A 24110-nucleotide genomic window follows, 5' to 3' on the forward strand; every position below is an offset into this window, starting at 1 on the left:
ATGCCGGCGAAAGGCTCGGGGTGGCCCGAGCGGAGGCTGCGAAGGGGTGGAGGACGGAAGCGGCGCTCAGGAAACGGTCGTTAGAAAAGCAACAGCAGCGAAAACAAGCACGGTGCCCAGCCTTTCCCGGCAAAACGGGGCGCCTGCTCCTCCCCGGCTCCTTCGGGCGGCTGAGAAGGGGAAAAGCTCAGCGAGGGGCCAGCGGGCAACCAGCCCCGAGGGGAAAAAGGAGCCGCGCAGGACCCGGCCACGCTCTGCCACAGCCAGTTGACCCCCGGAGCCAAAGCATGGGCAGGGGCAAGGAGCATCCCCCAGGGGCCTTGGGACCGCGTGTCCCCCCCAAAGAAGCTGCAGCAGGGAGCCCTCTCCAGGACAAAATGCCAGCGCCGGGAAGCAGCCGAGCTCCTCTGCAGCTTTCTGGGGTGACAAAGGGTTCCTCTGCGCCTCGCCCCGGGGACTCCCCGGCCACTTCTCCCCAGGAGGAAGGGGGGGGGCTCCGGCAGCGCTGCCATGGGGTGGAAGGAGGCCCCCAGCCCGCCCTACGCTGCCCATCCGAGCGCACGGGGGCTGGCAGGACGGACGGGAAACCCACTGGGACTCTGATGAGCAAACATCTGCTCACCCCCCGCGCCGAGCCCCGGCCTCCTCGGAGGGAAAAGGCTGTAGAGGAGCGGTCGCACGCTCCCGGTCCAGAGGAAACAGATGCCGCCGGCCTGGCCCAGGCATTTCCCGTCGCTGTCACGGGCCGCAGAGAGATTTGCAGGTAGCAGAGGCTGCGGGATCACGTCCTGCCCTGGCCGTGCCTCCCTGCAGCATCCTGGATATTTTGTTTTTGAAGGAGCAGAGCCAGGCCCCATCAGAGTGGCTGAGGCTGCCGGGCGATAGCTCCCCCATCCGCCCATCCCTCACCGGACGGTGGGATTGGGGAGGGCTCATCCCAACCCCCGACCTCAAAATCTCCTCAGAATCTCCCACTGTGACCCGCAGGTCCCCGACATCCCACCCTAGGGAAGGTCTCAGGAACGCCCGGCCGCTTGCTCACACCACGAGGAAAAGGAGCTCCCACCCTGGCACTGATACACACGGGGAAGGACAAACGCACCAGCCGAGAAAAAATTTGTGGCTGGCAGTGGGGCAGAGCCCCCCCACGCCCCCCAGGGGATGCAGATCGAACACAAGCGGCTGTAGAAACCAGCGCAGATTTACTGTTAAAACACAACCACCGAACACCCCGAGGCTGCCCCGGCAGAGCTCACGGCCGCAGCACTGGGCCGAGGCTGTAAAAAAAAATGAGGGTAGAGGGAGGGAAGGGAGAGCCTGATCCCAGCCCCACGCACACGGGTGTCTGCTCCCCCCGGCGTGTGGGTCCAGGGGGTGCCCCCCGGGGTGGTCATTTGGCGACCAGCAGCTGCTTGCGCTGTTGCTCCAGGAGGGCTTCGAGGCGGTCGGCTCTCTGCACGGCCGCCTGCAACAGAGCACACGAGAGGGAGAGCTGGGGGCGTCCCCCGGGCAGAGCCGCGGGTCTGGGGGGGGGGGGGATGACTGCCCACCCCTCACTCACTTCGTACTGCTTCCGAAGGCTGCTCACGCTCTCCTCCTTCCGCACGACCGCCGTCTTCACCCTGAGCAGACGGACGCAGAGAGGCTGAGGACCCCAGCCCCAAACACCGGGCTGGCCCCGCGCCCCAGGAGGGTGATTTGGAGGGCGGGGGGGGGGGGGGGAGGCACAACCCCTCTCCCCCCCACCGCAAGCCAAAGAGCAGCGGCTCCGGGTGCCACGACACACCAGAAGCGCCTTTATTCCCTTGGTGAGCGTTACGTAGTTTGGATCGAGTCATCTATAGGAAGAAGGGGTCATAAGCTTCACAAGACTTAATTAACAGGGCCAGAGGGAGGGGGATTTTAAGTTCCTTCTCATTCCTCAGGCCCACGGTTGCTCCCTCAGGGCTGGACGCTGCCCCGCGGCTCTCGGAGCACCAGACTTTATCCCTTTCAACCTTCACCAGGCTGCGCGCGAGGGACGGAAGCGGGAAGGGGATCCTCATTATCTCATACTCAAGTACGAGCCTGGCTCTCGCTCGTAGGATCCGGGGAAGCCAGCGAGCTCCAGGTGCTCGTAGAGCAGCCTCTCGTCACAGACACAGGTAGGAGGGACGGCTCTGCCCCACGCCGCAGCCGTGAGCGCCACGCTCTGCCCCACGCAGAAAGAGCTCCCGCAGGAAACCACGAGCTTCCCCTTCCCGTTTTCCTTTTACTTGCAAAATGCCTCCCCCGCGGGCAGACCGGAGGGAGGAGGAAGCCCGACATCGCTGCCTGACGCCGAGCCCAGCTCCCAGCACCCGTCTTCCCCACCGAGCGCAGGATGGAGCCGAGCCCCACGGCACAGCCCCTGTTCCCTGCAGCCCGACATGTTTTGGCGATGTCACAGCTGCCCCCCCAAACTCTGCGGCTGCGCAGCGGCCCGCCGAGCCCCCCAGCAGCAGGTTTCTCCCTCCCCCTTGCGCTCAGAGAAGGGGGGAAACGGGTTTCCTGGCCCCTCTGAAGGGGCAAATCTGCAGAGCAAGATGCCGTGGCTGCAATCGCAGGTATCGTGCAGCACACGCAGGGCAGAGCCACCAGACGGTGAGCCCGGCTGGCTCGCAGTGCTCCTGCCAGGGAGCAGCCGCAGACGGAGCTGTGCACCACTGGCCTCTCCTGGCAGGAGCCCTCACATTGCTCCAGCTGCCTGCCGGGCAGGCAAGGGAGCAACCCTGGGGACAGGATGACACAGAGCAGGCTAGCAGTCGCAAGGGCCGGAGGATTGGCGGTGGCTGAGCAGGCAGCCAGCTGGGGTGAGCCTCTGCTGCCCGTTTTGCCCTGACAGGACTAGAAGCTGCGCCCGAGGATGCAGCACTGCCGACACCCTCTTGCAATGCACCCCGGGGCCAGCTCTGCACCCGCAGCCCCCGGCAGTGAGCCCAGCCCGGGCAGCCTCACCTCCTGTGAAGTTCCTCCAGCTCTTTGTCCTTCTCCCGCACCACCCTGTCCAGCTCCAGGCGCTGCCGGGCTCTCATCTCCGCCACCTCTGCCTTTAGCCGCTTGTTCTCCTCCTCTGTCCCCACCAGCCTGTCAGCAAACTCCTGCCGGATCACTTCTGCCAGGCTGCTCCGCTCCTGGGCCAGCTGGTCCCTCACCTGCAGGAGGGCAGGGAGGGGACGTTAAAGCACTGACAGGGGGACAGAGCCGGGCAGGGCACAGAGCAGGGCACGGAGCACTCACCTTCTGGATCTCCTCCACCTCCTGCTCCTTGTGCTTCAGCAGGCCCTGCAGACGAATGCTCTCCCCTTCCAGCTCTGCCAGCCGGCCCTTCAGCTCGTTGCAGCGCTCCTGCAGCTTCCGCTCAGACCTCTCCAGCTCCTGGAGCTCTACTTCGTACTTGTCTCGGATCCTCTTAATCCTAACAGGAGGAAAGGACAGGCAGTCTGGCTCAGCCCGGGACCATCCCTGACCACCTTCGTGCTGCAGGAGGGACCCCGACACAGCAGCAAGGAGAAGAGGGGGGGGGGATCTGCCCCAGGGCAGATCCGAGGCTGCTTCCTCAGCAAGAGGTAAACTTCGCCCCCGCCAGCAGCTCCTTCCTGCACTAAACGCTGCTCACACCTGCAAGCTGCAGCATCCAGAGCTCGCTGGAGAGATGCGCAGGGCTCGGGGGAAGGGGACCAGCCCGTGAGGAGCTGGGACTCGCAGGCTCCCTCCTCCCTCTCCCCGCTACCTGTTCTCTGCCGCCCTCTCGCACTCCTCCTTGGCTGAGGACATGTCGGCCTCCAGGCGCTGGATCACCAACTCAATCTCTTTGTCTCTCTCCTTCCTCACCTCCTCCCGCAGCTCCCGTTCCCGGGAGAGCAGCCAGGCTTCCTGGGGACAGAGATGGCAAACGTTGCCTCCATCCCCCTCGCAGCAACGAGGGTGGCACCTTTGGAGAAGGGCAGCCCTTGCTGTTACCTCCTTCTTCACGTAGCTCGCCTCCCAGGCCTGCTTCTCCATCTCCAGCCGGTCCTTCAGCACCTTCACTTCTGCCTGGGGAGAGACAGGAAAGCAACCGCTCAGCTCCAGCGCCCCACGCCAGCTGGGAGCAGCCCCCCAGCACCACCCCAGTTGGGGTAGGGGGGCTCAGCAGCGCCAGCACGTGTCGGCGCAGCCGCGGCTGGACTGCTCACACCCAAGGACAGCGATCCAGGGCCCGGAGGCGAGGGGAAAAAAAAACGGACCTGATGCCGCTTCTCCTGCTCCTCCTTCTCCTTCGCGTACTCCTCCTTCAGCGCCCTGGTGACGGCCGAGCTGCTCGCCTCCAGCTGCCGCCGCAGCTCCTCCACCTCCGCTCTCTGCCTGCCCGCACACAGACCGCGGCTCCCAACGCCCGGCCTCGCCGCCCCCTCGAGCGCCAGCCTTCTTCCCACCAGAGCCCCACGGCTACCTCCAAGCCCTTGGCCGCTGCGCAGGCCCTGCTGCTAGCCCTCTCACCTGGCTGCTTGCTGGCTGAGCCGCTCCTTCTCCTCGGCCACCTCGGCGTAGAGCCGGCGCCGCTGCTGCTGCAGCGCCTGCTCCTCCTGCTCCAGCTGCTGCTCGCACCTGCGGGGCACGACGGCCTCGGGGACGTGCCCCATTTCGGGCATTCCCCTGCCTCCCCACCCTGCCCCATCCCGTCCACGGCTGACCAGGGGCTGGGTCCGAGGCTGGAGGACGCCCCCGGCTCACCAGCATCTCCCACCGCAGGCTGGCGGAGAGAAAGGGGCTGCTCCCCGTGGATACTAACGGCTGCAAGTATTGGGAACCCACCGGCACATGGGTGCTGGACACCACCCCCCGTGCTGTGAGCCCCAAATCGACGTTGAGCCCCCCCCCACGTACCGCTGCCGGGCCCGCTCCCTCTCCCGCTGGCTCTGCTCCTCCTTCTCCTGCTCCAGCAGGCCCCGCAGCTCCTCCGCTTGCCGGCCGTAGCGCTGGGCGGCCCGCTCGTCCGACTGCAGCAGCTCGGCCTCGTGCAGCATCTTCAGCTTCCTGATGTCCTGCCTGTGCTTGGCGATGAGCTTCTGGATCTCCGGCTCCAGCCCTGGGGCAGAGGGAAGGGCAGTTACCACTCAGCCTCAGGGCTGACAGACCCCAACGGCCGGTGGCCCTTGGCCTCGGCCAGCTGGCAAGGAGGCTGCAAACATCAACTCAGCAAAGGGGCTGGGAAGAAACGGGGGGGGGGGGGGGGTGAGCACACAAGGGTTTTCTCGCCCTCTAGCATCTGTCTCTACCAAACACAGGGAGCAGAGGCTGCCCACGCTGCGCAGCTCCTCCCCGGGCTGGCAGCAGGTTCCGCAGCCACGGCCCATCTCCTGGACCGGTACGGATGTGACCCCCGCACTGACCCGACTCCAGCCACCGCCCAGGGACCGTGCCTGTACCTTTCACGGTGATTTCTTTGATCTTTTTGGTTTTCTCATCAATCCATTTCTCCCGCCTGATTTTCTCTGTTGCGCTCATCAGTTCCTTCAGTTTCTTGATCTCCTGTTTGGAAGCAAACGGGACAGATTGAGGAACAAGCTAGGGGAGAAAACCCCCGTTAGCCCGGCTGTCGAGAAGGAAAGAGCAGACGGCCTGAGCTGCGCACAGACAGCTCGCACAGCCCCAACCAGGCGTGTTCCCCCCAGTCCAAAGCAGCCGTACACTCTCCCAGTGCCTTCTCCTCCCTCTCACGGGATGGGGCTGCCGCCCCGCGGACCCTGAGCACAAGGGAAAAGAGCAAAACCCTTGGGAAAGCGCTCGCCTGGCTTAGCCACGAGAACACCTACGGAGCGCGGAGGGGAATCTGGGGCTGCTGGCAGCCCTTGCGTGCAGGGCAGCCCATCTGTCAGCAGATGCAGGGTGGTGTGTGAAGACGCTTTCTCCTCCAGCCTTCCCTCCCCCTGGCATGGAAGACCCTCCGGCAGGAGGGCAGACAGGCACAGCTCCCAACACTGTGGTACTACCGCAGACTGAGCTCCTGCAGCATCCCAAAACTCTTGAAGACTCGGAGGCTGCAGAGCCCAAGCAGAGCTGCTGCTCTCCCTTCCTCCTCTGACTGCGCTGTACCTCCTCGGCCCTCCTCCCCAGCAAAAAAAGCCAGAGAAACACCCAGACTCTGTTGCCCGGGGAGCTCTTCCCCAGCAATCCTGTCGGGAAAAACCAGTCAAAGCACCTGACCGTGTACTTCTGTGCTGGGGTTTCTGGTGATGAAAGGCACTGGGTGATGGAAAGCCCAGCCCGGCCAGAAACGGCTTCGTTTCAGCGTGGGCAGATGATGCCCACGTGCAGGACACGTGGGACATGTCACAGCTCCAGAGGACGAGTGGGTGGCCAGGAGCTCGTTACCTGGCCACTGTGCGGAGAGGAGCGGGAAATAGCAGGGGGCTGCCCGCACAGCTTGGGACTTGCTCTTAGGAAGGGGGGGCGGAAAAATAAAACAAAAAAAACAGGAAAATCAGCATGGAAAGACAGGGACAGCCTGAAGGCAGCAGCTGAGAGTGTGGCCTGGGGAGGTGGGATGAGGGGGCTCCTTCACGGGGCTGACCCTGCTGCAGATGGGGAAGATCCCAGCCCAGCCCGGCTGCCCGCAGGCACCCACGGAGCTGGAGCAGGTCAGGGCGCGAGAGCAGAAGGGCAAGGCACAAAAAAAAAAAAAAAGAGCAAAGACCACATTTACCTCGCAAAAGGGGCCCAAAGTGCGCCAGACCTGGGGAGAAAGAAAGGAGGGGATGGAGAGAGAAGGGGAATGGCAGAGTCGCAGGGGAGATGGGAGGGGAGAAAGGCAAAAAGCAAACAGCCGTGTGCAGGCGAGAGCCACGGGCAGGGCTGGGGGGGTGTCGGGGTCCCACGGGAGCCGGGGGGGGGAGGCGCAAATGGGCAGTTTGCAGATTTGCAGATCGCAGCTCCGGGGCAAGGGCAGAGCCAGCCCTGCCAGGGAGCGTGCCACGTGGTGGGGAGCCCGCTCTGGTGACCAGGGGGACCCCCCCCCCACCCCACCCCGGGGGGCCAACCGTCCCCCCACCATGCAGAGGAAGCGAGGAGCTGTACAGCAGAGCTGGCAACAGGGACAACGAAGGGGGCACAGGGCAGAGACGGGCTCCTGGGCCATTCCCACTGCTGCGAGCGGGGAGCGAGGGGTAACGGAGGCACCTCCTCTGCCCCGCACAGGCTGCGGCAGCAAAACCAGCCCCGTCCCTCCGCGGGAAGGGGCCCCTCCAAGCACCCAGCACAGCAGCACTGCGCTGGCTTCGTCCTCTCAGACAGGCTCAAAAAGCGGGCTGAAACAGTAAAAGGCAGAGCGAGCCTTCGCTTCGTTTGCCTGAGGGTGTCTGTCTGAACGGGCTCCGAGCCCGAGCCCCGCTCCAGAGCCCTGAGCTGCACGGCCAGGGGGGAGCAGGGCGAGCCGGGACGGGGAGCTCTCTGCGCGCCCCCGAGGGAAGCTGCCGGCCAGTTTGTTCGGGCGCCCGTGTGTTTGGGTGCTGGTCAGGCCCACAGCCCAGAGAAACCCCGCGAGGTCTGTTACTGTTGTTCATCCGCCCCGCGTTCCTTTATAATCTTATTTAGCTTGGAGAGCAACGCCGCTCCTGCAAAGGGGGCTGGGAAGTCACCCAGCTCCGGAGGGTACGGCCACACGTACAAATTCCTCTGTGGCATCGGGTTTGGGCCAGCGCCCGCTTTCACCTCCGCCAAAGCGAGGTCCCCCGGACACCCCCAGCCAGAGGAGAGCTCTGTCCACAGCAGGATGCGTGGGCAGGGTCCTTCCGAGCAGAGCCCCTGGGACCTGGCACTGTCTCTTGGTGGGTCCCACGCATCTGGCTTTGGGCAGCAAGGACAGCAGCCTCTCGGGGAGCCAGGGCAAAGCTCCGCGGGTGACACGGACTTTCTGTGCACGGAGAAGGGCTCCCCAGAACCACCACCCAGGTGAGAGAGACCGTGCTGCTCTGGGCAGAGGCCCCATCTGAGCAAAACCAGCCAACATCTCCTCTCCCTGTCCCCGCCACCTTCCCTATCCCCTCACCAGCTCGTGCTGCTCCTGCATCTGTGTGATCTTCTTGCCGTACTTCTGGTCCACTTGTTTGAGCTCCGCCACCACAGCCTCACACTTCTCACTCAGCACCTTCTTATCATCAATGAGCTGGGCAGGGTAAAGAAGAGGCATCAGGCAGCCAGGCAGGGTAGAGCCACCTCAGCTTCTGGCTTCAGAAGCACCAGTCCGAGTTGGGATGAGAGATTACCTGGTCGATGAAGGCCAGATGCCTCTGGATAGCTGCCTCGTACTGTTCCCTCTGCAGCCTGAGCTGGTGGCCAAGCTCCTTCTCGGTCTGTTTGACGTGCCGGTCAGTCAGTTCCCTCTGCTGAGCCTTTTGGATGCAGAGGAGAAATAGCCACAAGACGTTAGAGGGAGAAGTTACACCAGCCCCAGCATGTGTACAGGAGAGAACCACCAGACCTGGAAGGCACTGTCAGGCCAGAACAAGTCGGAACGGAGCTAAATCAAAGTCCCTGAGGCTCACAGGGACTCACCTCCTACCCTGCTGTCAGCAAAAATGCCCAAACCCCCCTGGGACACGGGAAGAGTTCAGCCCAGGTCCTGACCGAGGGCGTCTGGACTAGTCAGGCACCAGAGAGGGGAGTCTGAGGAAGGTTTTCAAATCAGGGTGGGCAGCAAGGAAATATCGGAGAAAAGTCCACACTAACAGCGCCTGGGGCTGCGGCATGCCCTCGGGCCTGCTGGCTCCTCACTAGCTCCGGTGCTTTGCTGGGGACAGATGGGAAGCCCTATTCACAGAGCCCTGATCTTGTGCTTCAAAGCCATCGCCCCGGGGAAAACACGGGCTGAGGGCTCTTGGCCTTCATTCCCCAGCAAGCAAACGCATCTGGCTCACACACCAGGGCCGTCTGCAGCAGGCTGATGGCTCGCTTCTTCTCCTCCACTTCCAGCTTCAGCCTCATGATGGAGCTTGTGACCTCCGTGGCAACAGCCGACGCCTGCTCCAAGTGAGCCAGCTCCTCTTCCGAGAGGAGACCCTGCCACAGTGCCAAAAAAAAAAAAACAACACAATCAAACCCAAAAAACGATTAAAAGGTGGTGGGGACCACCTGGAACCAGGACAAGGAGACGGGAGGCCCTTCCCACCGGGGTCTTGCACCACCTCTCCAATACAGACGGGCTCTCGCTTCAGCGCTCACCTCCCGCTGCGTGGCCGAGGCGGCCGACCTGGGCCTCTCCTGTTCCGCCTTCTCCATCTCATCCAGGAAGCTGATGATGCTTTGGAGCTTGGCCTCCGAGAGCAGGGCCCCATCCTCTGGGTCCCCCGGGGAATGGTTCAGCTTCCCAAACTTCTCCAGGTTATCAGCAGTCAGGGAATTGGAGCTGGGCTCCTGCTGGGCAGACACAGCTGTGAATGAGCACCCAGGGGAAGGCTCGGGAGAAGAGGAGGTGCTGGTTCTTCTCCATCACTGTACCCCAGTAACCAGCCTTAACCTCTGTGCTAACGCCACTCCCGCCACAGCCCTCACGTGGTTTTGCTCGTCCTTGCAGACTCCCGAGCCCTGGCTGCACCAAACTCCCCCCTCCTGCCTTTCCTCAGCAGTGAACCCACTGCATTTCTCACACACCCCCCCCCCCCAGCACCCAGTAAGCGCTGGGAGAAGCCAGTCCCCCGGGGGAACCCGCTCTCACCAGGCAGCCGTCGCTGCCTGGGGGTGGATGCAACCAGGGCCCTCTGCTTACCCCGTCTATCCAGGCATATCTGTCCTTCTTGAAGAGCTTCGGCGGGGGCAGCAGCTCTGGCTCTTCCTCCAACAGCCTGAGCGTGTCCAGCAGCTCGTTGAGCGTGACCTTGGACTGAGCCCTGCTGACAGCAGTCACCACTGTCTCCAGATCCTCACCCCCCGTCTCTCTGGAGCTCACGTCCTAAGGGAGACGACGATGCACCTTGCAGTAAAAGAGTTTGCCGCATCTCCCCAGAAATCAAAGGCTCCAAAGCCACCCCCGGCAGAAGAACTGGTGCCAGGAGCCCCACGAGGCAAAGCCAGACCCACCTGCAGCTTGTCCTCTGCCCCGGGGTCCCGTGAGGGCACGGAGCCAAGGTCTGCAAGGCCACTTTCTTCTGGCTCTGCAGCTACCGAGGGGAAATTGGCCTCTGCAGGAACCAGAGTGTTCTCAGGCACTTGCAACAACCCAACTCTCCGAAGCAGCTTCCCAGAGTGAGAACCGCTCCTCCATCCTCCTTCCCCCACGTCTCACCCTGCTCCAAAAGCACCAGAGACCCGCAGAAGGGACTCACCAGCATTATTGGCTTTGGTGACGCTGCTGGCTGGACTGACGTTCCTCGCAGAAGCAGGTTTGGCAGATTTCTTCTTTGCTACCCTTCTGCTCTCCTTCACCAGCGCAAGCTCTTCTTCTGCCAAGTGCTTTGCGTCCAAAGCCTTTTGGGCCCTTTTCTGGTGCAGTTCCTGGAGGGACAGACAAGTCATCAGCCTCCTGCCCAGCGCAGGGTGTGCTTTGACACATACCTGCACTGCTTGAAGTGCTAGCAAGGGCCCGGGAGGCAGCAACAACCCGCACGTTTGCTGCTGAAGGGTTAACAAGGACAACTCTAGAGGAAGGGGAGGCGCAGGAACAGCGGCCCCACTCTTGGATACTCTGAGCAGAGGGGAGGTGGTGGCCAGGGTCTTGCTGGTGGTTGCCATCTCTGCTCACACGCCCCTGAGCCACGTCCTTTGCCGAATCCCGAGGGCCAAGCACCACAAGGGGCTGCCCCAGCCGAGTTTGGGGAAGTCACTTAAGGCCCAACACATGTTTGCAAGGCTCTTGCAGCATTCCGCCGTCCTCCAGCTGCTCACTGCTGCGTCTCCCCCAACACCTCCCCCCCCACACACACACCCCAATGAAACATGATTCCATTTAGGGCAAAGAGAAACTGGGGTTTTAAGAAAAAAATCCTCAGCTGTACTGCAAGCCAACATGCAACTCTCCGCAGTCTGTGCCAGCCCCCCCCTCCGGTCTGTGCCCCTGCTGCAAACGGGGCTGCCAGAACAGGGTGAGGACGGCGAGGTGCTTCCCGCCAGCAGGCAGAGCGCCGTGCTCGGCCCACCCCGGAGGGACCCCGCTCCTGAGGGGGGTCCTCCCCTCCCTTTCCCAGGGCATTTCTGTCCTCGGCCACTCCGGGGAGCTGCAGCTGTTTCAACGTGGTCACCCTTTTCCCCAAAAACTAGATGGAAACCCGCATTGTCTTCGCAGGCTCCGCATGAGCTGCCAAGGCTTGGCAGGCGCACGACGGGAAACCGCTCTGTGGCACCTCCGTCTCCGCAGGGAGCACTCCATTTCCACGGCTGGCTCTAATTCTGCTCCGTGCAAAGCCCCTAGAGATGCAGAGCAGAGGCCCTCTCGCTGCCTCACAAGAAGATGCCAACAAACTGGGCTCACGCAGGCCACAACGCCCTTGCCTTGTCCCTACCTGGATGGCAGCGCGTCTGGCCAGGCGTGCCTTCTCCTCTCGGATCTTCTGGCGTTCCTCGTCCTTCCTCTCACGCAAATCCAGGATATTCCCTTCCTCCATCTGCTGCTGCCTTTCCTTCCAGACAGGAGGGTCAAAGATGTTACTGAGAGCTCTCCAGCACCCACCACCCGCAGCAGAGAAGTGGGGAAGGGCACACCACATCTGAGGTCACCCCATATCCAGGCTTTCCATCCCCCCAGTCCTCCCCTCCCTGCAGGTAGAGAGCCCTCAGAAAAGCTCCACTTTAGAGCAGCTTATTTTCTTTAGATACTGAATGCAATTATTAGTCATCTGGGTCTGAAACCACCGAGGAGACAAGGCTTAAAAATAGACTCTCACATGCAAGAGCTACGGTACTTTTTGTTATTGGGATAAATAATTAAACACAAAGAAACACAAATAGCTGCGGATGACTCGTCGCTCTCTAAAGAGACAAGTCGTTACTGATTCGCTGCGATGAGTTGAGACAGGGTAGCCCTCCTCCGGCCACCGGCGTGTCCGAGACAATAAGAATTCAGCAGGATTTGTGCTGCTGCTGCCAAGCATCTCCCTGCTCACAGCTGAAGGGGGGCTGGTAGACCAGAGCTGTGCAGCGCTGAGCCCGGGGGGGGGGGTGGTGGGGGGGGTTGAGCTCCCAGCCTGAACTCCCCCGGGGGCTCCCCACTACGGTGCCAGCACATCTCCGCAGGGACGGGGCCCTCCCCGGGCTCTCTGGACCGCGAGGGGCCGGCTAGATGCAAAACCAAAGCCCCCTCCCCTCCGAGAGCCCAGGTCTCGGTTGGAGGGTTTGGTGACTAAAGGGACACAAACTCCCCCGCCAGCGAGGCGAGCGGGACAGGGGTGTCAGCAGGGTCTGAGCTACAATTCAGCGGAGGGGACTGACCTCCCGTTTGGAAGCCAGCAAGCGCCCCAGAGCCGCCGCCGCCGCCCTGTGCCGTTGCGAGTGGCGTCGGTACCAGCGCTGGATGGTGACGGCGGCCAAGTTCACCCTCTGGATGAACCTGCAGGGAGAGGGAGGGTCAGCGCGGCCCCGGGGGCCCCGTCAGCTGGGTGGCATCACCCCGTCCTGCTGCGGCAGGCTGCTCGCCCACGGCACCGGGACTTCTGTCCCCTCACACCCCAAAACAGCGAGGCCTTTTCCCGGTCTGACATTTAGGGTGGGGAGGAACGCCTGTGCCTTCGATAAGGAGGGCTCAACGGGCAGAGCCGAGTCACAAGGAGGGGAAAATCAGCCTCTGCGGGTGCACTAAAGGGGGGGGGGGGCCCCTTCCCGAATCTGGAGCCCCACAAGGCAAGAACAAACCAGTACCAGCTCCCCTGGAGCTCACCCCTCCGCCTGGCACCGCTCTCCTGCCGCCCGCCACCACGCACCGGCTCTGCCTCACCTCTCCGCCTCCTCCTCCGTCACCTCCTTCCTCCGGGGCAGGCTGCTGTTGTTGTTGCGGGTCATGATGTTGTTGCTGGAAAAGTTCTTTTGAGACTTCACGAAGCTGCTGCTTTCACTGTCCTCATTTGAGGTCGCTTTGACAACGTTGCTAAGGAAGAGGATGAAGATCTTTTGCTCCGCCTGGCCCCGTCCTGTGTCAAATCCGCACACAGACACGGGGTCCAGCCCCCAAGCCAGGACCTCACCACGCTTACTTGAGGGAGCTGGGTGCCTGGTTGGAGCTTTTGGGCACAGGGCCCTTCTCAGCGGTGGAGTAGTTGTTGTGCACCATGGTGGTGACACAGTTGCCCATCGCGCCTTTGTTGCTCCTTTTGTGGAGAGAAGACGAGGCGTTAGGGCTTGCTGGATGCGAAGGGGGCAGCCCACCCCAACGCCGGGCACTCCCTGCATCCCAACCCTCAACCCACCCGCGACATCTCCCAAGGTGAGGAGGGGCAGGCGAGGCCTCACAAGCGACTCGCCCGCTCTGCAGGGCCGGCTGCTCGCTGACGCGCAGACAGACAGACAGACGCAGCCCGAGCAGACCTAACAGCCTGCTCTTCAGGTTGTTCTACACGCAGCCTCGGCGCAAGCCTCTCCTGGCCCTGAAGGGTTCGAGTTTTACCCGTTCCCTTTCCTAAAGCAAGAGCGGCCTCCCCAACGCATCCATCAAGCTCCCGCGCGGCTTCCGAACGTGTCCTGCCCAGCCAGCCCGGCACGCCGACGTGGGTCTGCCCCATGCTTGACCCCCGCGCCCTGGCAAAGGCAGAGCACCAGCACCCCCTCCTCTGCCCGGGTGTTTTCTCAGCAGAATTCCTCCCGACACCAGCCCGGCTCCGCTTCAGCACCTCCTCTCCTACCTGTTGTTGGCGGTGAAGTTGGCTGCCAGGAGCACGGTGGCTTCTTTCCTCCTCATGCCCGCCGGCGGCTCGACGCCGCGGGGGCCCGGGAACGCTCGCGGCTGATCGTCCTGCCACGGAGGCAGCAGGCGTAAGCGCCAAACCCACGGCCTCGAACACCACCCTCTTCCTTCACGAGCCAGTTTCTCCCCCCCTACGCCAGAAATCTCTGTTCCACAGCACGGCAGCCTCGAGGCTTTGCCGGCGCCTCCGCCCGCCTCCACCAGAAGCCAGGAGTGTGGAGGTGGTGGGCCAAAAGCCCTGGGCCAGAGGTAAGGCCAGCGCGGGCTAGAGGACCGGCCGAGCACGTTGGCCACCCAAACCGTGCCAGCTTTGACCGCGGGCTGAGGAGGGACCAGCCTGGCCGTCACAGCTGAGCTGTACCACCCCGCCCTCGGGTCTCGGGAAACCCTCCCACTCCTCCACCAAACACAACCAACTCCTCAGGCAGGCAGAGCTGACAGCCCACCCGCCCCAGGACGTCCCCGTCCTCACCAAGATGTTCCACGTGGTTTTCTTTTCTGGGGAGGTTTTGCTCAGACTCGCCAGTTTCTTTCTTCCCCCAGAACCGCTCTCCAAGAAGGTGAGGAAGTCTCCCGTCTGCTCTGAGCTTTAACCCGGACCCAGGGAAGGCAGAGGAGAGGAGACAACACGCGTGCTGGAGTCAACATCGCGCGCGGACCAACGGCAACGGGACAGCGGCAGCAGGGTTCGCGCCCTGCCCTGCCCTGCGGTCAGAGCGCGCACAGCTCGGAGCCCCGGCACACCTATCGCCTGCCGCCACGACGCGGAGGAGGAGAGGGACGGGGAAACATCACGCAGCCACGAAATCTAGGCACGATTCGCTTTCACACAGGGCTTTAGATTTCAGCGTGACGTGCGGAGATGGAATATATTAGGGATGGGCACAGGGCAACGAGAGAACGGAAAAAAAATCACGATTCAGAGACAGCGCCAGGAGGTCACGGGAGACAGAAGGAGAACTCTTCATCTCCTAACAGCCCAGCTACGGTCCACAGGGTCCCTGAGGGGCTGCTAGGATTGAATGGCCCTCTCCCTTGAAATTAGATTGCGCGCCTTCTGTGACAGAAGTTTCCCAGACACAGAAATACACTCTCTTTCCCCAAACCCTAATTAAGTGACCTTCCCTCTGAAAAAAAATTTAAAAAAAAAAGCCAACAAGACCCCACTCCTTGGCTTTCCAAGGCCGGGTTATAACTGCCGATGTGTCTGACAGAGCTTAATGCGGGTTTTTGAAAGGCTCTGGTTCCCTCAGAGGACAAGAGAGGTCAGACAGACGGGTGGGGTTTCACACAGTCCCCTCCCCGGGACAGACGGACAGGCTGGAGCTGTACCTGCGCGAGCTGTTCACCCGCTGGTTAACCTGCGTGGTGCTGTTGGACCTCCGGAGGTTGTTCATCGCCCGGGATCCCGCATCTTCCTGCGGGAGGAGAGAGTTAAATTCAGCAGCAGTGTTAAGAAGCAGCAGGGGCAGGCTCCCCCCCTCCACCGCGGATGTGTCCCACATCTCCACGGCTGCCAAGCTCTCCCTGAGGCAGAGTGTAGTGACACCTCAATCCCTCTCGGGCTGCTGGCGCTGCTGCTGAGCCAGCAGAAACGCTTTCGTTTGTGTGAGCTCCCCAGCTGAGAAGGGCTTGTGCTCGTTACCTGCCCTAGGAACGAGCGCGGAGGAAGACTGCCAAGGCAGCAGGGATTACTCAGCAAAGAGCACAGAGACTCTCTGCTTCTAGGTCTTATCAGAGCCCTGTAAGCACCTGGGCTGAAAAAAAAACACTCACAGAAACCCCCACTCAGTGAGAAACTGAATCCCCAGCTCCTGCTGACCCCAGCAGGAACGGAGGGTGCTTAGCAAGGAGCAGGCCGGGCCTGAAAACACCGCAGCATCCAGCAGAAGATACCGGGAACTCGGGAGTTTCCAGAAGGAAGTCAGCGCAGGGAGGTGAAGGGCAAGGAAAGGAGCTCTCCTGCCCAGGACTCACCGGAGCGTTCCTCTTGGGTTTGCCGTCGGCGGTGACCGAGACGGAGCGTGCCACGTGCTTGGCGGGAGAGGCGCTGCCGGGGCGCCGCGAGACCGGCGCCGGGAGGCCGGTGAGGCTCAGATCCACGCTGCCAGAACCGGCGCCCTGGAAGGAGGAGCTGCCGCGGGTGCTCTTCATCCTCGAGCAGAGAGAAGGGGCCCTGGGAGCGGAGAGCAGGCGGGGAGGCGAGGGCGTTTTGTAGCCGCACGCTCCGCTCCCACCAAACGCCGGCACGCAGAGCCGTAACCGTTTTCAAACCGGGTTGGTATTTCCACTTGCCAAATAACCCTGAGCACGAGGCCTGGAGAGGCTCCACGTGAGCTCCGCGCACCCGCAGCTCTCTCCTTGCTGCTTTGACCTAACGCCCCGGCCATCCCGTGTCCTGCTGCCCCGTTTAGGGGCCGGGACGCTCGCTCCGAGGCCAGGGGGCAGCTAAGGCAGCTGAGAAAAACCCCGCTCCTCTCCGCAGGGATTTAGTAAAGGATCCTGCGAGCGCAGAGCAGCCCCTTCTGCTGAGGCCGGGGGCTCGGCTCACCCAGCGCCCAGCCTGGGGCAGCTCCAGAGGAATCCTTCCCCCACCCAGCACTCCCCGTTCAGAGCAGCCGTGCCCCCTCTGCGGGGGCCGGGGGGGGCCGAGCCCCTTCCCAGCCCCGGCCCCCGCTTCACCCCTTCGCACACACCGCCCCGCCCCCCCCCCCCCCCCGCCGCCGACGTCGCTTTATTTCTTCACCTCCCGCTACCCAAACCATCCCCGAACGCGCCGCCGGTTCTGGTTTCGGCCCCTCGCGGGGCTCCGCCGGAGACCGGGGCAAACAAAAGGCCCTCGAGGGAAGCCCCCGGGGAAAACGGGGCTCAGGACCCCCAGGACCGACGCGCGAGGGGCTCCAAGCAGCGAGAGGGGCCCCGAGGAGGGTGAGAGGGGCCCCGAGGAGGGTGAGGGGGACCCGCACCCCGGCGCCCATCGTCCCACGCTGCCGCCCGCCCCCCCCCAGCGCCCCGGGGGCCGTTACAAGGCCCCGGACCCCCCTCCGGTTCCCCCCCCCCCCCCCCGCTCCGGGGCCGACCCCGCGCTCGCTCCCGCGCAACCTACCGCCGCCGCGCGCACCGCCCCGCCCCGGCCGTTGGGCGGGGCCAGGCGGCGACCAATCGGAAGGGAGGGAAGGGGCGGGGAGAAGAGCGGGGGGGTGGGAAGAGGGCGGGGCGAGGGGCGGGACCTGGTAGAGATCGTGCGTTGAGTGGGCGTGGCCTGTTGCGGAGGGAGGGGGAGAGGGACGAGGCCTGCTGGATTTGGTGTCTGTGTGGGCGTGGCGTAGCGAGGAGGGACGGGATCTCATGAATTTTGTGTGGAGTGGGCGTGGCCTGATGAAGAGGGAGGGGCGAGTGTTAAATTTGGTCTGCGGGTGGGCGTGGCCTGTTGAGGGTGGGTGGGGAAATGGGGCGTGGCCTGCTGGAGAACGGGGGGCTGAGGCGGGGCCTAGAGAGGAACTAGCCATAGGGAAGAGGCGAGGGGCGTGGCTAAGGGGGAAGGGGCGGGGCTTGGGGATGGGGCGGGGCTTGGACCGTAGGGCAATGGGTGCCGTGGGGCAGTGGGAGCTGTGGGTCAAGTCCCAGCAATGGCGCAGGAAGAAGTCAGAAATTCCCAGACCCGCGCGTGGGGTTTATTGGTGGGTCCCGGCCCCCCCGGGCCGGCACCTTCTCCTGCCAAGGCTGGAGGGCACCCAGGAGCACCCCACGGCCGTGCCCCCGCCAGCTCCGCCCCGGTTCCCCCGCGCAGCCCGGCCCCACGAGGGGCAGCAGCAACCAGCCCCGGGAAATGGGGGACTTTTGGCCAAAAAAAAAAAAAAAAAAAAAAAAAACCAAAAAAACAAGGAGAGGGACATTATAATCTTATCACAGCCCTGGCCGCCGCGGTCATTTCACACCCCGCGTCCCCTCGGCAGCCCCCCGCCCCTCATCCCTTTTGTTTTTCCCCGGGGTGCTGTGGGGTCCCCGTCCCCACCAAGCTGCCCACGGGGAGCCGTGGCACAACAGGCCCCTCGGGGGGGGGTGGGGTGGGGGCAAAGCCCCCTGCAGCCCCCACCCCGGGGAGCCCGACAGCAGCTACATGTTGAGAAAGGCGAAGGCCGACGGCTGCCGGCTGCCCTCTGCGTCCATTTGTCTGTCCTCAGGCCCGGACCGTGTCCGTGGCTCTGCCGGCGGAGAGTCCGGGCAGAGCACCGCGCCGGGACGGGCCACCAGCTCCATGCCGGCGAAGAGGGACAGGCTGTGGGAGGGCACAGCGGTGACCACCGTGTCCCCGGCCAGCCGGCTCGTCACCTCCGGCTCGCAGGGACAGGCTGGCACTGCGGCACCCGGCTGCTCGGGGGTCTCCGCTTCCACCCCTTCCTCCTCGCCCCGCGCCGGCGCGGCCGGGGGGAGCGGGGCTGGGCTCAGGGGGGTGAGGATGCTCTCGCCTGTCAGCGGGGGGATGTCGGTCAGCAGGTCCCCGGCACACGGGGCTGAGCCCGCGGTGAGGGCGGAGGGGTCCGAGTCCAGGGGTGCGCTCTTTGGGGGGGGCTGGCCTCGGCAAAGAGCCTCAAACTGCCGCAGGATCTGGGAGGAGAAGAGGGGGACGGGCAGGAGTGAGAGCGGGGTGGGGAAGGGGGCCCGGCCCCAACGCCTTTTCCCAGTGTTGGGGAACAGCCCCGGTGCCCCCGCCCAGGGCTTTGCCTCCCAGGGAGGGAGCATCACACCCGCCAGGCTCCTGGGGAGACGGACAATTCCCACCCCTCTGGGACACACACGGACACACTCCATGTCCCCGAGGATGGGCACAGGGAGAGGGCACAGGGCCACCCCAGAATTCACCTTCGTTGCTCGGTTGGCGACGGGGCCGGGGCTGCCTTGGCTGAGCTGCTGCAGGTGCTGGCGAGTCACGGCAAAGATCTGGTCCAGGGAGAGCAGGTCGGAGCACATGAGGGAGGAGATGGCGCACATGGACCTCTGCGGGGAGGTGAGAGCGGCTGAGCCGGGCAGGAAAGACAAACGGACACCGAAAGGCCCCGGCTGGGCGGCGCTTCTTCCCCCTGTCCCTCCACCCCATCCGTGCCCACCAGCACCGGGATTGCCCCGCGCTCACCATGCGGACGCTGTCGCTGGGATCCTCCAGCGCCCGGCCGAGCAGCTCCAGCACCACCTCGCAGTTCAGCAGCCCGCACCTGGCCGAGGGGAAGGGGGTTACGGCCGCACGCGGCTCCCACCGCCCCAGGAACCGGCCGGGAGCGGGCAGCCCTCCCGCCCGGCAGCGTTTCAACCCTGGAGATCCAGGCCAAGGCAGCCAGGAGGGGTGAGAAGGGCTCAGGCTGGCCCCCTCGAAGCCCACGGTCCCCGGGAGCGCTCGCCTCAGGCACTTACTCCTTGACGAAGTGCTGTGCTTCCTCCCTGGTGAGGAAGACCCTGGCACCGCGGGTCAGCGCCGACACCAGGCTCACCTCCCGCACGCAGTCGCCCAGGCTGTCAGCATCCACCCTGCTCGGGGAGATGCCTTGGTGAGGACGGGTCCCAGCACAGACCCCACCACCCTCCTGCGGGCAGGGGGTCCCCCCCCCATCAGCTCTCCCCTGCCCGTGGCTCTGCCCACCCACGGGCGGCCCGTTCTGGGAGGCCAAACATGCCAGGAGGGATTCAGCCCGGCAGTGCCAAGGGACTCAAATTAAAGGTGTGGAAAACGAGGGCACCGTTCCTGGAGATGAGGGAAGCACCTCAGAAGCTCCCAGGGGAAGGGGAGCTCCCCACGGCCCCGTCCTCACCTCTCGGCCGCGTGGCTCAGCTCCCGGCTGGCCCCGGAGTGGCTGTCGCTGCCCGATTTGCTGCAGGAGTCCGAGGTGCGGCTCAACTCGCCGTTCCCCTGCGAGGAGTCCTGGGAGCTGTGCCCGCTGTCCGCCTCCTCCCAGCCGCCCCCGGCCAGCCCCGGCTGGTGCCTCACTGCAGAGACAGCAACGGCGGAGGTGCTGACCCCCCCTCCCCTAAACCAACCCCAGAACCTCCTGGGGAGCTCTGCCAGGCCCCCCAGCAGCGGCTGGGGGGGGCCCACCTCGGGTGCTGTGCGCTGCGGTGGGTGCTGGTGGCTTCAGAGCCCCCGCCGCGCTCCTGGGGGGCGAGGGGGCTCTCACGGGCTCGTAGGCGTCTTCGTGGAGCTCCCGGCGATGAGGCCGGGGCCCCTCCGGGGAGGGGAGCACGGCGTGGGCCACTGCTTCGGCCGCTCGCTGGATGGTGCTGAGCAGAGCTTCCCCCGTCGAAGCTGGGGAAAGGCCAGGGTGCCAGGCATTTCTGGGGGAGCCCCGCCCAGCCCCCCAGGAACCCACCGCCCTGCAGGGTGTCGTGAAGGGACAGCGTGGACCTGCCAGCAGGGAGGAGCGGCCCTGGCAGCCGGGTTCCAGGCACAGCCCAGATTTCTGGGTGGACAAAGGCGGGTGAGGAAATCCCAGGAGCTATGGGGACAGGGTACAAGCCAAACCCCATGTCCCTGTCACACATCCCAGCAGGGAAGGACCCGGCAGAACCCCCTGCTGCCAGCCCCAGAGCCACACCGGCAGCCCCAGCACCCGTCCAGACGGCTCAGGAAAGGGGAGGGCTGCACAAAACAAAAGCTCTCTGCTCTGAGCCACCCAGAAACACCCACTCTACAGAGAGAAACATCCACTGTGGGAGCCAGCAGCCAGGTTTGGTGTGTCTGAATGCTGGGAGCCTGGTCTAATCCCAGGCAGGACCCCCGCGGCTGGACAGTACCGGGCAGGGGACCGACGCGGGGTGAGGGGCAGCACCGGGCAAGGCCACAGCTGAGGACTTACCGGAGCCGCTTTTCTCACTGCTGAAGCCAAATCCTTGCAGGGAGCCGCAGGGGCTGGGGCTGGAGCCCATGCCTGGGGGAGGCAGAAGGCACGTTCAGAGGAAGCACAGGCATCCGGGGTCTCCCTCCGCTGCTGTTCCTCCCCCTTGCAAGCACAGGGGAGAGCCTGGGGCAGCCGGGGCGTCCCGCTGCTCCCCCAGGCATGTTTTTCCCTCTGACACAGCACCCCACAGTCCCCCAAGCCAGGACAAACCCAGAGAGCAGTGCCAGGGCCTGCAGCGGGGCAGAGGAAGGTGCCAGGCACCACCGCACCCTGCCCTCACCCCAAACAGCCCCCCCCTCCACGGCCAGCAGACCCTCTGCACAGCCACGGCTCCAGCCGAAGGGACCATCCCAGTGCTCCCAGCACGGCCCACAGGAGGTGACAGGGCCATGGGGGACCCGCACTCACCCGCGGGAGGCACGGGGCGGGCAGGCAGCGTGGCAGGCTGGGGCAGCGGCGCATCCGAAAAGATAAGGCCGGCCAAATCCTGCCGGGAGAGACGGGGTGTGGGCAGAGAGCTGGGGAGCGCCCGGCCGGGCCCCGAGGTGGGTGGCTGGGAGGCAGAGCTGCCCCACCAGCCCGGGCAGGGCCCGAGCACTCTGCTCAGTGCAGGCACTCACCTGCGCAGCCACCCGGACCTTCTGGTTCAAGCTGTTGCCGTGGAGGGGATCTGGGGGGCCGGTGAATGCTGCAAGGCACGAGGTTGGGAGGGCTGGGGGACGCTCAGCTTCCAGGCAGGATGGGGCAGGACCCCAGCCCCTGCCAGTGCTCAGTCTGTGGAGCAGCCCTGGGCTCACAGCCTCCGCCCCCCCCAGCCAAACTGGGCTCTTCAGCACCGCTCCCCATTGCCCCCCCGTTCCTCACCCCATTACCTGCTGCCTCCCGGATGAAGCAGGCGTTTCTCTTCAGCTGCAGGACGAAGTGAGGGGAGCCCTGGGCGCAAGTGTGCACCAGAATCTTCAGCACCTGCGGATGCGGGAGCTCGGGGGTGAGGAGGCCAAGCTGTGGTGGCCCTGACAGCCCCCAGCCCATCACCGTGGCCCCCGGGGGCTCCTCAGTGGGTGGGGGGGAGCCCAGCAGCAGCCACCCCCCGATTTACCTTCAGCTTGACACGGCAGGAGTTGCTCTGCAGCCGGTTGAGGAGATATTCCAGCAGGCACTGGCTGCTGCCGGGCGACTCGTGGGAGATCTCTGGGGCGGGGGGTTAGGGATCCTGCTGCCCCCCACAACTGGGACCACAGCCCCCCCCCCCCCAGCCCCCAGCCCCAGCGGGACCCCCGGCTGCCCCTGCCCAGCCCCGTGGTCCCCTGGCACCCCCGGAAGGATACTGGCGATCTCCTCAAACAGGTACCCAGGGCAGGGGACGTCGTCATCCGCCGTGCCCCTCAGCAGCACCGGCAGCTGGAGGAGGAGGAGGAGGAGGAGGAGGAGGAGGAGGAGGAGGAGGAAGGCTGGCGTGAGAGGGGCCGGGCCCGATCCCGGGTAAGACCAATGTAGAGCCGCCCCCCCCCCCCCCCCCCCCCCCCCGCCAGGACCGTACCGCTGCACTGACATCACAGCCCTCGCAATACGTGATGTCACGCCTATGACGTCAGCGTGGAAGGCCAGGGCCCGGGAGGCCGTGGCAAGGCCGAGGAGCTCCGGGCTCCGACAGCGCGGAAGGTGGGAAGGGGCGGCGGTGACATCACGGGGGGCGGAGTGACGTCACACCCTCAGGCAGCGCCCCCACACACACACCCCCCCCCCAATCCCACACACACCCCCACTCCCGGCGCGTACCCGGCTCAGGAAACTCAACCGGTCTCTCAGCGGCGCCGCCATGACACTCCGGCACCGGCTCTGCCCGGCCCGCAAACGGCGTCGTGGCTCCGCCCCCCGGAAGGCGCAACACACCAATGAGAGTGAGGAATGAGGCCGCTCGACCAGTCATCGGCGAGAGGAGGCGGGGCTCCTAGCGGAAGTGGCCGCCAAGGCTGACGCCGGCGGCGAAAGGGAAGTAAACAGCCGGCATCTCCGCCAATCAATAGGGGCTCGGGAGGTGGGCGCCGACTGCAACCAATCCACGCCTTCGGCAGGCCGACGGGGGACGACCTTCCCCCACCACCCAATCACAGAGCCGGTTCGCTATGATAGGCGTTCCGCGCCACCGATCTCCGAGCCCTAGGGGGGCGGGCACCCGCAGTCTCCCAACGGGAGGGCGCAGCGCCATTTGACGGGCGGCCCGGGCGGCCAATCGCGATGGTCCCGTCATGGCGGCGCCCAGCGATGTCCGGCCGGGGCGTGTGGCTACGGACGCGAGCGCGGCTGCGGCGCTTCCCCGAGCTGCTGGCGGGTTGCGGGGAGCAGGTGGGGGCCCGGGGGGGGGGGGGGGGGGGTGGAACCGGGGCCGGGCCGGGCCACATCCCGCGGCCCCGGCGCTCCCCTCCCGCTCCGTATCGTTCCCCGCAGGCGGCTGCCTACGGGCGGTGCGTGGCGGCGGCGGCGGCCGGGCCGGCGGAGCTGCGGCGGGACGACTGCCTGGAGGAGTTCCGGGCGCTGCGGGAATGCTTCGCCCGGGCGGTGAGTCCCGGGAGGGGGGGACGGGGCGGGGGGCTGAGCGGCCACCCCGGCCCCCGGGGCCTCACCCCGGCCTGAGCTCCCCCCCCCCCCGGTTCTTTGCAGGCGAAAGCGACGGCGAAGTGACCCCGCGCACCCACCTGAAGACGCTTTGGAAAAATTAAAAAAAAAAAAAAAACGTCCAACCCGACCCACTTTGTCCTTAAATTGCAGGATAAAGGGCGAGGCGGGGCAGGAGGCATCTAGCAGAGCTCGGGTCGCTGGTCGCTGCCAGGCTCCGGGGGCTGCTGGAGGCTCAAAGCTGCCCTGGGGGGGTCGCGGAGACCGAAATCCGCCCCCCCCCCCCTTACCCGCAACCAACCTACGCTTCTCAGAGCCTTTTCCTCCTCTCTGCAACCGCAGTCCCGCGTGCAGACCCATTTCCCGCATTCACACCCGTTTCTCACATCCAGACCCGTTTCCCAGCTCTTATTTTCACCCGACAGCAAAATTCCCTCCGACGGCGGCAGGAACCGCGGCCCCGCGGTGCCGAGTTCCGCGCAGGCTCCAGCAGAGGCGAGACAGGACACCGGGACCTCGGGAAAGAGCCGGACGCTTCGGGACGGCAGCCCCGCTGCTGAAGGCTCCCGCTCCGGCAGCAGCTCTGCTGCAGCTGCTTGATCCCCTGAATATCAAATTAAGACGTTTTCCTCCCCACGCCTGGCCCCGTGTGCGAGGGCAGCGGGAGGATCGCAGCCTCCCCTCCTCTTCCCCAGCAGCAGGGAGGAGCAAATCCCAAAGAAAGC

The 24110-nt window shown here is 64.8% G+C and overlaps 3 protein-coding genes across 10 annotated transcripts; 1 reads left to right on the forward strand and 2 right to left on the reverse strand.

Annotated features, from left to right (window-relative positions):
* Positions 1-1183: 1183 nt before the first annotated feature.
* Positions 1184-17023, reverse strand: CEP131 (centrosomal protein 131). 4 transcript variants are annotated; one of them, XM_042802734.1, is made up of 27 exons: positions 16989-17023; positions 15860-16058; positions 15215-15300; positions 14355-14469; positions 13821-13930; positions 13176-13289; positions 12920-13069; positions 12418-12535; positions 11493-11609; positions 10320-10488; positions 10075-10175; positions 9764-9946; positions 9220-9411; positions 8920-9057; positions 8265-8390; positions 8048-8164; positions 6707-6736; positions 5430-5532; positions 4888-5089; positions 4501-4608; positions 4248-4365; positions 3982-4056; positions 3752-3894; positions 3259-3436; positions 2977-3173; positions 1562-1622; positions 1184-1465 (listed from the first exon to the last, which is right to left on the reverse strand). In XM_042802734.1, exons 2-27 carry the CDS (start codon positions 16034-16036, stop codon positions 1391-1393), a joined length of 3303 nt encoding a protein of 1100 aa, XP_042658668.1. In that variant the 5' UTR covers positions 16037-16058; positions 16989-17023; the 3' UTR covers positions 1184-1390. The 4 variants fall into 4 exon arrangements, with proteins under 4 accessions (XP_042658668.1, XP_042658669.1, XP_032851609.2 ...); XM_042802735.1 differs by lacking the exon at positions 16989-17023 and adding an exon at positions 16629-16884; XM_032995718.2 differs by lacking the exon at positions 16989-17023 and having other exon boundaries at positions 15860-16566.
* A 511-nt stretch (positions 17024-17534) lies between these two features.
* TEPSIN (TEPSIN adaptor related protein complex 4 accessory protein) lies at positions 17535-24079 on the reverse strand. Of its 5 annotated transcripts, none has more exons than XM_042802740.1 (13): positions 23687-24079; positions 22098-22170; positions 21869-21895; positions 21642-21735; positions 21390-21457; positions 21178-21256; positions 20728-20799; positions 19971-20177; positions 19687-19861; positions 19292-19405; positions 19017-19095; positions 18746-18880; positions 17535-18490 (listed from the first exon to the last, which is right to left on the reverse strand). In XM_042802740.1, the coding sequence occupies exons 2-13, from the start codon at positions 22140-22142 to the stop codon at positions 17999-18001; spliced, it is 1587 nt and encodes a 528-aa protein (XP_042658674.1). In that variant the 5' UTR covers positions 22143-22170; positions 23687-24079; the 3' UTR covers positions 17535-17998. The 5 variants fall into 5 exon arrangements, with proteins under 5 accessions (XP_042658674.1, XP_042658670.1, XP_042658671.1 ...); XM_042802736.1 differs by lacking the exon at positions 23687-24079 and adding an exon at positions 22549-22696 and having other exon boundaries at positions 21869-21960; XM_042802737.1 differs by lacking the exon at positions 23687-24079 and adding an exon at positions 22549-22643.
* On the forward strand, positions 22910-23510 carry NDUFAF8 (NADH:ubiquinone oxidoreductase complex assembly factor 8). The gene is made up of 3 exons (XM_042802741.1): positions 22910-23115; positions 23218-23328; positions 23431-23510. The coding sequence occupies exons 1-3, from the start codon at positions 23008-23010 to the stop codon at positions 23449-23451; spliced, it is 240 nt and encodes a 79-aa protein (XP_042658675.1). The 5' UTR covers positions 22910-23007; the 3' UTR covers positions 23452-23510.
* Positions 24080-24110: the final 31 nt, after the last annotated feature.

This window comes from Tyto alba, unplaced genomic scaffold (genome assembly GCF_018691265.1).
Source record: "Tyto alba isolate M040663 unplaced genomic scaffold, T.alba_DEE_v4.0 Super-Scaffold_39, whole genome shotgun sequence".
NCBI lineage: Eukaryota > Metazoa > Chordata > Aves > Strigiformes > Tytonidae > Tyto > Tyto alba.

Excerpts from the sequence above, each read along its gene's own strand:
- NDUFAF8 (XM_042802741.1), top strand. The coding sequence starts at position 23,008 with ATGGTCCCGTCATGGCGGCGCCCAGCGATGTCCGGCCGGGGCGTGTGG. Across the intron at positions 23,116-23,217 it reads TGGCGGGTTGCGGGGAGCAG|GCGGCTGCCTACGGGCGGTG; the intron begins GTGGGGGCCCGG and ends CGTTCCCCGCAG. Across the intron at positions 23,329-23,430 it reads GGGAATGCTTCGCCCGGGCG|GCGAAAGCGACGGCGAAGTG; the intron begins GTGAGTCCCGGG and ends GGTTCTTTGCAG.
- CEP131 (XM_042802734.1), bottom strand. The coding sequence starts at position 16,036 with ATGAAGAGCACCCGCGGCAGCTCCTCCTTCCAGGGCGCCGGTTCTGGC. Across the intron at positions 4,057-4,247 it reads AGCAGGAGAAGCGGCATCAG|GCAGAAGTGAAGGTGCTGAA; the intron begins GTCCGTTTTTTT and ends GTCTCTCCCCAG. Across the intron at positions 3,895-3,981 it reads CGAGCTACGTGAAGAAGGAG|GAAGCCTGGCTGCTCTCCCG; the intron begins GTAACAGCAAGG and ends CTCTGTCCCCAG.
- TEPSIN (XM_042802736.1), bottom strand. The coding sequence starts at position 22,590 with ATGGCGGCGCCGCTGAGAGACCGGTTGAGTTTCCTGAGCCGG. Across the intron at positions 21,961-22,097 it reads CCTGTTTGAGGAGATCGCCA|AGATCTCCCACGAGTCGCCC; the intron begins GTATCCTTCCGG and ends CCCCCGCCCCAG. Across the intron at positions 21,257-21,389 it reads AGGTCCGGGTGGCTGCGCAG|GATTTGGCCGGCCTTATCTT; the intron begins GTGAGTGCCTGC and ends CTCTCCCGGCAG.